The sequence below is a fragment of the Rousettus aegyptiacus genome, unplaced genomic scaffold (assembly GCF_014176215.1).
Source record: "Rousettus aegyptiacus isolate mRouAeg1 unplaced genomic scaffold, mRouAeg1.p scaffold_m13_p_9, whole genome shotgun sequence".
NCBI classification, from domain to species: Eukaryota; Metazoa; Chordata; class Mammalia; order Chiroptera; family Pteropodidae; genus Rousettus; species Rousettus aegyptiacus.
The window spans coordinates 64780496-64794095 of NW_023416312.1; the positions used below are offsets into that span (position 1 = coordinate 64780496).

Consider the following 13600-nt stretch of genomic DNA (forward strand, 5'->3'; position numbering starts at 1 on the left):
TTGAGACCTAATGGCAGAAGTCTAATTTAGTTTTTATATGTATATTAAGCTTAGAGATTAGTGTGAATAGATGGCCATGTTAAGTGTTCCACAGAGGCTAAAGATTGAACACAATGTACATCTTATTTTGTGCACAGTACAGATGGAAAGTGATATATAAAATACTAGCTAGATTGGAAATTTCTTGACTTATACTAGAATGTAAGTTTCATGAAGGCAGAGTTTTTAAATCTATTTTTATTCTTTGTATCACCAGCACCTGGTACACAGTAGGAACTCAAAAATATTTGTTGTAGAATGAATGACTAAGTGGTGAGATCACATACCATCCCATAATAATACATACTTATACATCTTTTAAGGAGAACTATTTATAGCGATATGATTTCTCTAGTTGTATTCAGTAATACAAACCTACAGAGATCTGTTATATTTGTATGTTTTTTTATTATACTTTTCCCTTTTCAGGGCGGAATTGCCTTTAAGGGTGAAAGAGGTCCCCCTGGGAACCCAGGTTTGCCAGGTCTCCCAGGGAGTAGGGGGCCTATGGGCCCTGTTGGTGTTGGCCTTCCAGGCCCAGTAGGTGAAAAAGGCATACAAGGTGTGGCAGGAAATCCAGGCCAGCCAGGAATACCAGGTCAGTGTATGACAGTTATTTTGGTTTTTTATTTGGTACTCAAAAGCAGAAATATATTATCTTTGGCCATTCTTGGCTTTCCTACATGAAAGATATTTCCCTGGACATTTATATTTTGGGTTTTTCAGAGCTTCTTATCAAGGGAACACTGTGTGTGTGTGTGTGTGTTAAGGGGGAGTTTTTCTTTAAGTTTTTTTCTAAATATCTTCATTGTTGTTATTGTTTTTGAAGTAAATGATACATTGAACAAATAATTATATTGTACATACCCATGTAACTACTACACACATCAAGAAACAGGACATTGCCAACATCCTAGAAATCCCCATCTTCCTCTCTTTTCTTTCCTGATCGTAATCCCCTACCATTTCTTAAAAAACAACCACTGTCCTGACTTTTGCATAATTTCCTCCCACTTGCCTCCTAATATTATTACCTAGGTGTGCATTCCTAAACAAAATACTGTAATTAAGCTTATTTTTGAACTTCATATTAATGGAATCATAATGTAAGTGTTCTTTATGTTAACTTTTGTATAGCTATAGTACATTTATTTTCCTTGCTGTTTAGTATCCCACTGCGTGTATGTGTGCTTGTGTGTATATCATAGTTGATTTATCCATTCTAATGTTAATGGCAGTTGGGTGTTTTATAATCCAGGCCTATTAGGAATAATGCTTCTGTGTACATTCTTGAATATATCCTGGTGTACATGTGCACACCCTTGTCTGTAGAAAGGATCGGCAAACTATAGCCCATGAATTAAAATTGGCTCACCACTTGCTATAAAATGAAAGTTTTATTTGAACATATCCAAACCCATTCACTACTGTCTATGGTTGCTTTTGCATTACAACTACAGAACTGAGTAGTTGTGAGAGAGACCATATGGCCCACAAAACCTAAAGATTTTTTCTGTCTAGTCCTTTACAGAAAAAAAAAAATTGCCAGTCCCTGGGCTAGGTTATATATTTAAGATTAATAATTTTTGATAAATGCATCTTAACCTTTACTAGATAATTCCAAACTATGTCCAGAGCAATTATACCAATTTATAATTCTACCAGCAGTATTGCAGATTTCTTATTATTTTATATCCTCATAAACATTTTCTATTATCAGACTTGCATATTTTTCCAATCTGATGAGTGTGACATATCTCATGACAGTTTTATTTTGCATTTATCTGATTATATTAAATTTTAGCACCTTTTCATATGTTTATTGACAGTTTGAATTTTCTTTTATGAAATGCCTATTTAAGTATTTCAACCTTTTTTTGTATTGGATTGTTTCTTTTTCTTATTGATTTAGAGGATATACGTTATATATATTCTGTACTTTGACTTTGTATACATAAAACCTTAAGGTACCATTAGTTTACCAAAAAGCAGTATTTTCCTTGTTTATTACAGTTCTATTTTTTTAGGTTCTTTTGACCTACATTTAAAAATGTTTTTTATAAGTCCATCTTCACTCATGGAAATTCTTAAAACTGTCATCTACTTTTTCTTTTTGAAATTTCATCTGTCTGTTTGGTATCTTTCTTGAATGTATAATATGGAATTGTTTTTCTTGTAGATTTTTGTTAGTTTGCAGTTTCAAAGATTATACACACTTTTGTTTTTAATTCAAAGAGACCTTAGTCAAGTGAACACTTATTCACTATGATTCCTTTTGGTTCTTAGGTCCTAAAGGTGATCCAGGTCAGACCATAACCCAGCCAGGGAAACCTGGCCTGCCTGGTATCCCAGGCAGAGATGGTGAAGTAGGTCTTCCAGGTATGTGAGTAATTTATTTGACCATGTCTTTAACACTTATTGGCTTCTTTCTTTGAAAGTTTCCCTTTCAAAAAACTGTTGCTTTTCTTTAGGTGACCCTGGACTCCCAGGACAGCCAGGCTTGCCAGGAATACCGGGTAGCAAAGGAGAACCAGGTATCCCTGGAATTGGGCTTCCTGGACCACCTGGTCCCAAAGGTATGCAGGGCTGAGTAGCAGGCAGGGTATGTAACCTTTTACTATGACGTTATTCTTTGATATAGTTCACTCAGCAAATAAAATATATTAATTGCACCTATTTTCTATATACTATAAAGAATATCAATGAAAAATCACAGCGTGCATGCATTATAATTTCATTGTCTTTATAATAGTCCAGACAAGTAAATATATAAATTAAAGATATGTAAAAATCATATATAAGCTTTAAAAATCACAGTGATTATTGACTTTTGTCTTCACTGTTGTAGCGCCAGGGCTTAGAACAGTTCCTGGAACATACATAGTAAGCGCTCAATAGGTATGTGTTAAGTGAATGAATTGTATTAAACAGACTTATTGCACACATGCATCCAAATAACATTTTCTCCTAAATCATATTCTTTTGATTTACTGAAATTTTTAAAACCTGTTGCTTTGTTTCTCACAAAACTCTTTCTCACGAATGACAAGAATATGCGCTGGTCTGAAAAAAGTGCTAAACATGTCTTTACTCATTTACACTTAATAACTTCGAAAGATTCAAATTTGATTTTATTTGTGTGTGTGTATGTAATATCCACAATTGTTTTTAACTCATTTTCAGAATTATATGGTAGGCCTTTTATTATACTATATCCAGATGTAAGCAGAAGAAAAGATTTTCTGTTTTTGTGTGAGATTCACTTCATATCTTCAGTTTTATCTCATAAGTAATAGCTCTCATTTTCCTTTAGAAGAGATATAATATGTATATCTTCTATACATATTAGCCCTATATGGAGATGATAGAACCATAGGTGATTGAGAAGGAATATCAAGTATCTGTAAGGCTTGAACCTAAGTAGTAATCTAAAATGTCATTGTGGTTTTAACATCTTACAACTATAGTCACTAAGCATGATTGGATAGGTGAAAATGTGGGTTTGGGAGTTTCCGTGCCTTTCTAAAATGGCTTCTATTTGGAGATTTAAGAAATTACTTATCATTTTACAGGTTTTCCTGGAATTCCAGGACCTCCAGGAGCACCTGGTACACCTGGAAGAATGGGTCCAGAAGGCCCTTCAGGGCCACCAGGCGTTCCAGGACCAAAGGTCTGAGAATGTTAATTTATTCTTTCCACCTTTTCTGTTCCCCCTACCTTCCTTAGCCCTAGCTCTCTATTTTGATTTAGATATAATTCTAAGTCTTCACTATATAAATAAAACTTAACTAATTATATTTTCATTGAAAAATATTCAACCCAAAATGATCTTTAATAGTCCAAGAGGTCATATTTGAAGCAAAAAAAAGTTCCTGAACCCACTTTAAAATGACTAATTATTTGATGAGATTATCAATGAAAGAATGCAATCAATCATTAGCTCCTCCTGTGCTTCTCTGTAGTATTGCCATCCCATTTAATCTCTGTCTGTACTTGTGTGTAATGATTGCTTGAAATGGTGTTGAATATCATGTCAAGAACTTTCCATTCTGTCCCTCTGTCCCAATTCCATCTCAAATACATAATGTAAATCACTGCTATTAACTTAGTAGTAGTAGTAGTAGTAGTAGTAGTAGTAGTAGTAGTAGTAGTAGTAGTAGTAATAGAGTTACTTTCCATTCCTTTTTATTATATCTTAGCTAATTTAAAATTTTCCTCAGTCAGCAAACTGCTATGGTATCCTGACCGTCCCTATATTTTCTCTGTGCTTAATTTAAACTTCCCGTGTTTTCATCATTACTACTTTTCTTTTCCATGGGAAGAACAATTGATCGTGGCCCCAACTGTCATGAGAAACTACTTCTTTATTGATTGTTGTTATTATATTATGAACCTTTTCAAATGAACACAAAAGAAAAAAGAATAATACAATGAACATTTTCATATGTCCTTCACTCAGATTCCAAATTATCAAGATTTTATCATATTTGATTATCCATTCCTTTGCTGAAGTATTCTAACCCAAATCTAAGAATTGTGTCATTTCATCTATAAAAACTTCGGTATTCATTTCTAAATAAATGTACATTTTATGCAAAACCACAATGCCATTATCATCTTTAGTCAAACTAAAAATAATCATCTAATACTCAGTCTATAATCACATTTCCCCACTGTGTTCTTTAATCTCATGTTCTCTCAATTATCTTCTTCTTGTCCTGAAACCAGTCCAAATCATTTAATTTGTCTTACTAAGCCCTGCTTCCCATCCTTCTAGATGTTCTCTACAACATACCAGTACTTTTCATTTAATTACCCTACCTCCTCACTCATGAGGAGGGAATATTATTGCCTTGTATTTTGTGCTTTATATTCTCTATGGTAGACAATCAACACTAACAAAGAGTTTTTGTTGTGTTTTGTCATGTGTATGCTCAAGGGAGAACCAGGATTCGGGTTACCTGGGCCACCTGGGCTTCCAGGACTCCCAGGTTTCAAAGGAACAGTTGGTCCAAAAGGGGATCGTGGTTTCTCAGGACCTCCAGGTCCTTCAGGACACAAAGGGGTGGACGGGCTACCTGGACCAAAAGGTATGGAGGCCATTCATACTTCTCAATTTGCTTTTAACTTTTATAGATTGAAACCTTTGGGAGAGTTTATGGGTGATAAGTCTAGTTAACTGGAAAGTCTATGCTACCACTATGTCACTGCTTTTTCTTCATCATTCATTGACTTTTTTGTGTGTTTTATTTCATTGAATAGATGATACAATCATATATGTGTGAAAGTAACACTGAGAATTCTTCCTATTACCCTATCTCCATCCACTCTGTTCCTCCCATCCCATATGTAGCTATTTTTAGCTACTTATGTATCCGTCTAGTGTTCCTGCATACAAATACAAGCCAATAAGAATGTATATATTTATTTCTTACCTCTCCCAAAAAATAATGTACTACCTTTTAATTTTTGCACTTTACCTTATTTCACTTAAATTATATCATAGAGATCACTCCATATTAGTACATAGGAATCCTGATTTTTTAATTTTTATTTTTCAATGAGAGTTGACATTCAGTATTATTTTATACTAGTTTCAGGTGTAGAGCATAATGGTTAGACATTATATAATTTACAAAGTAATCCCCCTGATAAGTCTAGAGATATTGATTTTTTTAAAATAGCCAACTAATGTTGAATTGCTTGGGTATACCATAGTTTATTTTACCAGTTGCTAAATTGCTAGTTGTTGGATTGGGTTTTGTTAAAAAAAAATTATTAGAAATAATGCCACAGTGAATAAGCTTGTATACATGTTATTTCATATGGGTACAAGTGTAATAGTAGATTAGAGTAGTAAATATGGATTTTCTGAAGGATAAATGAATCTCTAGATATTGTTATATTTATCTCCATTTGCACCATTTTACACTCCCAGTAGCAATGTATGAGTGTGCTTGTTTTCCCACAGTCTTAATAAATGAGTATGTTGACAAACTCTTGGATTTTTGCCAACATGATGAAAGTGAGTAGGTATCTTAGTATAGGTTTTTAAACATTGCATTGTGAAAAAATCTAAACGTATAAAAATTTGAAAAGAAATGTACAGCGAAAACCTATATATCTACAACCCAGATTCTGTAATTAACATATTATCTCTGCTAACATTTATTTTTTAATTTCATATATACAATGTAGAAAGAATTTTACAGTGACTACTGTGTACCCATCATTAATATTCTACTGTCAACATTTTACTATAGATCATTTATCACATATCTATCCATTCTTTTCTCCATCTATTGACTTTTTTTGATGTGTTTCGATGTTTATTGAAACAGCGGTATACTTCTTCCTAAGTACTGCAGTATACATGTCATAACTACAATTCTATGGTTGTTCTTCTCTTTTAACATATAATTCACATTAAATGAGATAAACAAATCTTAGGGTACATTTTCTGAATTTTAACAAATGCATATACCTGTATAACCAAATGCATATCAAGATATAATCCCAGAAATTTACCTTTCACCCCTTTCCTTAGTCCTTTCCCCAACATCCACAATGGCAACAACACTGTAATTATTTTTTTCATCATAAATTAATTATACCCATTCTAGAACTTCATTAGAATCATACAGCATGTACTTTCTTTATAAGGCTTTTTCATTCAAAATATGGTTTTTGAGGTGCAGTAATATCGATGTGTTTATTAGTAGCTCTATATTTTTTTATTATTATTTTATTTATTACTATACCAATGTTTCTTTATCCATTCTCTGTTGATAGACACCAGACTGTCAAATTTTTTGGCTATTCTCAGTAAGGCTGTGAAGAATATTCTTTTCAAAGTCTATTTATGAATATGTACTTTCATTTTGCTTAGGGAAATTCCTAAGAGTAGAATTGTCAGGTCATAAGATAGGTGTATGGTAGTTGTATAAATAACTGCTAGACTTTTTTACAAAATGTTTGTACCATTTTTAACTTGCACCAATATAGTATGAAAGTTTCAGTTGTTCCACATTCTCACCAACATTTGGTGTTATCATTCTTTTCATTTTCGAATTTTGGTAGGTGTGTTGGTAACATTTTTGTTTTAATTTACATTTCCGTAATGACTAATGATGTTGAGCTCTTTTACATGTACTGGAGAATAATTTATCCATTCACATATTTTTTCCATTTTAAAATATGTTTTTTTTCTCTTTTTATTAAGTTGGAAGTAATCTTTGTGTATCGTGCATACTGGTCCTTTGTCAAATATATGTTTATGAGTATTTTATTAGTGTATTTAGATAAACAAAAGTTTAGGTATTATATGTTTTATTTTATAAGTTTTATAGTTTTAGTTTTTATGTTTAAGAGTATCGTCCATCTCAAATAATTTTTGTTCACCATTATTTATTTAAAATAGCTTCCTCTCCATTGGATAACTTTGGCGACTGTGTGAAAAATCAAATGACTGTATTTTGGGGTCTATTTATGTGCTGTCTGTTTTATTTACCTGTTTTACTCTTCTTAAGTCAGTACCAATAGTTTATATTACAATGACTTTATAGTAAGACTGAAAGTCAGGTAATATAAGTTCTCAAACTTTGTTCTTTTTTAAAAATTTCTTTGGATATACTAGGTCTTTGCTTTTTATCTCAGGGTAGTTTAAATTTTTATTTCCACTATTATTGGTGAAATTGACCATATTTTCGTGTTTAAAAGAGATATATATATTTTTTGTAAACTGTTCATATCCTTTACTTATTTCTCTATTGGTTTCTTCTATCCGCTTGATTTTGATTCCCCTAATTATATATAGGGATAGAATTAGCCTAGCTGGTTTGGCAATTTTTTTTCCTTCCTGGTTTGCAAGAAATTGAACTCTCCTGGTCAATGTTTGGCCCCCCAGAGAATAATCTCAAGTGTTTCATGCTCCTGAAACATGTTGAATTGATTTCTATTAAAGCAATAAAACAGCATAGTTCAATTTAACCAGGATAGATTCAGCCAGCAAAAGCTCCAAACTAGCCCAGTACAGATTCTTCTTAGGTAAGTTATTTTAAAAATACTTTTCTGTGCTTGAGCAAACAGTTCAGGTCAGTTATAAATGGTACCACTCAAAGTTATGGGTAGTGCTTCCTGCCAATCATCTCCTCCAGCTTAGACCTATGACCACCAAAATTGCAGATAGCGGCATTCCATGTGATAAGCTATGTGGCAAGCAGTCTCCATGTAAAGTACTCATTCACTATACTTTATTTAGAAAAATGTCCTTGAGAGGGGTTTAGGAAGAAATGGGTTGAAGCCTATTTTAAACATCGACTTTTTTAAAAAAATTAATTACAGTTGATGTTCAATACTCTATTAGTTTCAGGTATACAGCATAGTGGTTAGACATTTATATATCTTATGAAGTGATCTCCCTAATAAGTTTAGTACCTGATACCATACATAGTTATTACAATGTTATTGACTATATTCCCTATTTGTACTTTACCTCCCCATGACTATTTTGTAACTGCCAATTTGTACTTCTTCACCTATTTCACCCAGCCTCCGAAACCACCTCCCACCTGGCAACCATCAGTTTGTTTTCTGCATCTATGAGTCTGTTTTCATTTTGTTTGTTCACTGATTTTATTTTTTTTAAGATTCCACATATAAGTGAAATCGTGTGGTATTTGTCATTGTCTATCTTATTTCACTTAGCATAATAGCCTCTAGTATCAACTTCTTAACAGGCATTTACTCAATCTTTGAAAAGAATTATAGGATCCCCATGTCCTAATAGGAATAATTCTCAAATATTAAACCCCAGTGTAGTTCCTAAGGTACTAAAAGAAAAAGAATTTGGAATTTTCTTCCATGTAATTCCTTCATTCCTCAAACATTTATTATTTTCTCATTCTGGGTGAGATACTGTTTGAATCACTAGAAACATAAAGGTATAGACTCCGCTCTCAAAGATTTTAGAGATCGCTCTCTACTATAAGAAAATTGAGATGGTATCATTATGATAATCGTTATTCCAATGAGAACTTTTATGAATATGTATTACTAATGTTTCAGATCAATATACCACAGTCAAAACTCAGCAAGCAGATCACAGTAAAAGTTCACACACCAGACACACAGATATCAGTGGCTAGGTATTAGAATTTAGTCACTAAACTGTAAGAGAGATTGATGCAGGACTTTAAAAGCAACATAGTGACTGATAATAAATTAATAAGGCTAATACCCATAAGGAAATACCTATATGAGAAAGAAAACATGCTTAAGACTAAACATTAGAATCAATTAAGCAAAAAAGAAAAAAAGATAATTTTGGAAACATTCACTTTGCCTTATATGTTACTTTGTTTAGGGCCTCATCTAAGGTGCATTGGGAGACTTCATATAGAAGGTGACACTTGAACTGAATCTTTAGGGAAGGGTGTTCCAGGTAGCTGGGATAATATGCAAAGTATCATTGTGATAAATAGAATGATGTTTGGAAATATTGAAATAAATAAAAAATAAAATAAAATTTACGAAAAAAATCTATATCATATCTAGAAATTCATAAAACAAAATGTGCTTACTGTATTTGTGGAGAAAACAAAAACTATTATTAACAACATGAAAAGAGGTAGAATTATCAGATAATAAAATATATGTGTGTATAGGAAAACTCAGTGGTGCCAACTCTCCTTAATGTCTGTAAAAGTAATGCATTTTCAATGAGAGTTGAAATAGGAGTGTTTTGGAAGCACTTGACATAACTGATTCTAAAACTTAGTATTTACCAAACATGTAATAAAATACATTGCAAAATCATTACAGTTGTTATGTTGTGAACCAGTGCTGGGACAGGCAAGTAGATCGATATAAGAGAAAGAATTTAGAAACATACTCATGTATATAAAGACACTTGGTATTTCACAGAAATGTCCTCATTAGTCAGTATGGAAAGAAGAGATTCTTTAAAAGCTGGCAATTAAGTAAATGGTCTCAACTAAATAAATCCACAATGTGCAATATATAAGAAGGAATTAAAATTATAAATATAAAAAGTATTTTTTTAAACATGGAAAAAATGTGGAAGACTGGGAAAGAGATTTTTGTGGCACCTTAAGATTATACAGTGTTGGCAGCTTTCTTTAATAAAGAGAATGTAAAATTATAAATAGAAAATTGGGATAGTGTAATGCCCAATACCAAATGGTCTACAGTTCAGCTAGACATTTTATACTCATTTAATTACCATGGGCATTTCTTGGCCTTGGCTTCATGTAGAAAGATACAAGGATGGTATTCTAACAGAGTAGCGTCAGGAGTTTCTTTTCAGCATAACCCCTGAACATTGGTATTTATAGAACATTCCATCCAATAAAAGCAGAAAATATATTCTTTTTGAGTACACATGGGACATTCACCACGATAAACCAAAATCTGGATCATAAAACAAACTTTGAAAAATTAAAAATTTTGAAACCATACAGTAGAGTCTCACCATTAATAGATTTAGCAAGAAATCAGTAATATAAAGTTATCTGGGAAAATCCTGACATATGTAGAAAATAACCAAAATACTTCTAAATAATCCATGGATCAAAGGGAAAAATGCTAGTAAAACTAGAAAGCACTTTGAATTGAAAGAAAATTAAAATAAACCATTAAAATTGGCAGGATGCAGATAAAAATAATTAGAATAAAATTAATATATGAAAAGCTTTTATTAGAAAAAAGAACAGCCTCAAATTATCTAACTTTTCCCTTAAGAAATTAAACAAGAAAAGCAAAATAAAACACAATCAGAAGATGGAGTAAAATAACAATAAGAGTAGATATCAGTGAAATTGAAAACTGAAAAACAAATGAGGTTCTTTGAAAAGCTCAATAAAATGGATACACTTCTAACCAGGCTAATAAAGAAAAAAGGAGACATGTTACTAATATTAGCAATGAAAGTGGGAACATAGTTACATACCCTACAGACATTAAAGGAATAACAGGGGAGTATCCCAAATAACTGTGTACCCATAAATTTGACAACTTAGATGAAGTGAATGAATTACTTGAAAGGTACAAACTACTGAAGCTCGCTGAAAAAGAACTAGGTAATCTAGGTATTCACTAAATAATTTGAGTTTGTAGTTAAAATCCTACCAACAAAGAAAACTATAGGTCCAGCTGGCATCACCGATAAATTCTAACAAACATTTAAAGAAGCAATTAACACCAGTTTCACATGATTTATTTTCCAATATAGAAATGGATGGACTGCTTTCCAATCATTGTATGAGACCAGCATTACCCTAATATCAAAGTCAGGCAAAGAGATTATAAGAGGAAAAAAAGCTATAAACCAGTAACTCTCATGAACATGGGTGTAAAAATTCTCAAGAAAATATTAGCAAATAGAATCCAACAATATATTAAAAAATATATACAATACAACCAAGTAAAGTTTATCTTTAGAATTCAAGGCTGATTTGAAAATCAATGTGATTTGCTATATCTGTCTGAAGAAAAACATTATCATCTCAATACTAAAAATTATCTGACAAAATTCAACATCTATTCTGAAAAAGTACTCTTAGGAAATTAGGAATAGAAGTGAACTTAGTATGATAAAGGACATTTACAAGAAACTTGATCCATTATATTTAGTGATAAAAAACTGGTTTTCCCCAAAGATATGGAACAACACAAAGATGTCCTTTCTTTCCAGTCCTTTTCAGTATCGTACTGGAAGCCCTATAAAACAATGAAATGCTATAAGGCAAGAAAAAGAAAGAAAAGGCATACAGATTGGAAAAGCAGAAATAAAAACTGTCTATTCATAGATGACATGATTTTCTATATAGAAAATCATAAGAAACCTACAAAAAAGCTCCTGGAAATAAGAAATGAATTTAGTAGGGTCACAAGATACAAGGCAAATATACAAAAATAAATTGCATTTCTATATATTAGTGATGAACAACTAGAAATGAAAATTAAACAAAAACAGTATTTTTAAGAATAACATCAAATAACATGACATACTTAGATATAGTTGTAACAAAGTATGAGCAGGATCTGAATGTGGAAAACTAGAAAGCAGTTATGACAGAAATCAAAGATCCAAATAAATGGAAGGATATTTTGTGTTCATGAATTGGAAAGTTCAGTATTGTTAAAATACCAGTTTTCTCCAAATTGATCCATAGATTGAACATATTTCCAAGCAAAACTCAGCAGTAGCTTCTTATTCTAAAATTTTTTTTGGAAAAGCAAAGGACCTAGTATAGCCAAAACAATTTGAAAAAGAAGTACAGAGGTGGAGGACTCATTATACTTGATTTCAAAACTTAATATAAAGCCACAGTAATTAAGGTAGTGTGGGATGTGTGAAATGATAGACATATAGACCAATGGAACATAATAGGGAGTCCAAAAATAGACCTACACAATTTGGACAATGTTGAAAAGGCGATTTCAATAGAAAAATAAGTATTTTTCTTTGAAGGGTACTTAATCAATTGGACATCCATATGCCAGATTAAGAAAAAAAAAAGATGAACCTCAACCCATACTTCATACCTTGTACAAAAATTAACTCAAAATGGATCAAATAGACCTAAACATAAGACCTAAAATAATAAAATTTTTAGAACAGAGTCTGGCAAGCATTTTCTATAAATGGTCAGATAGTAAATATTTTAGTCTTTATGGACCACTTATGTTTTCTGTCACATTTTTTTTTACAACTTTTAAAAATGTAAAAACCATTCTTAGCTCACAGGCAGTTTAAAAATAAACCTATGGGCCAAAAGTTTAGCCCATGGGCAGTATTTTATTGTCTCTTGTTTTAGACAAAAGCATAAGATAAAATTTTTATGACCATAGGTTAAGCAAAGAGTTGTTAGATACAACACCAAAAGAACAATTCATTAAATTAAAAAAAAAACTGATAAATTGCACTTCATTAAAATGAAAAGTATTTTGTGTCATTTATCTGACAAGGAATTTGTAACCAGAAAACACAAAGAACTCTCAAATGTCAACAATAAAGAAACAATGAAATTTAAAGAATACAATTGGAAATATAGGCATAGATTTGAACAGATACTTCACCAAAGAAGATATCTGAATGGCTACTAAGCATACATAACAATTGATTCTCAATATAATTTGTCATACAGTAAATGTGAGTTAAAAGTACAATGATATACTACTGTCTATCCTATCAGAACAGATTTCAAAAAAGAAAGAAAACTAACAATACCAAGTTCTGCCAAGGATACAGAGAAACTAGAATTCTCATACTCTTCTAGTTAGAATGCAAAATGACACAGCCACTTAAGAAACAGTTTGACAGTTTCTTACAGAGTTAAGCATACACATACCACATGACCTAACGATCACACTCCTAGATATCTATCCAAGAAAAATGGATCTACACACACACAAAAAAAACCATGCAGATAAAAGTTCACAGTGACTTTATAATCACCAAGAATTAGAAACAGCTCAGATGCTCTTCAGCTGGAGAACAGTTGAATAATGGTATATTCATATAATGGAATACTATCAA

General features: G+C 31.8%; 1 protein-coding gene across 5 annotated transcripts in view; it reads left to right on the forward strand.

Annotated features, from left to right (window-relative positions):
• COL4A5 (collagen type IV alpha 5 chain) overlaps positions 1-13600 on the forward strand; it is a 230575-nt gene that overhangs the window by 149692 nt on the left and 67283 nt on the right. For all 5 annotated transcript variants that reach the window (XM_036227179.1, XM_036227178.1, XM_036227180.1 and 2 more), the window contains exons 25-29: positions 469-637; positions 2326-2418; positions 2511-2615; positions 3612-3709; positions 4979-5129. In XM_036227179.1, coding sequence (XP_036083072.1) covers positions 469-637; positions 2326-2418; positions 2511-2615; positions 3612-3709; positions 4979-5129 — 616 coding nt within the window. The remainder of the gene's footprint in view (positions 1-468; positions 638-2325; positions 2419-2510; positions 2616-3611; positions 3710-4978; positions 5130-13600) is intronic.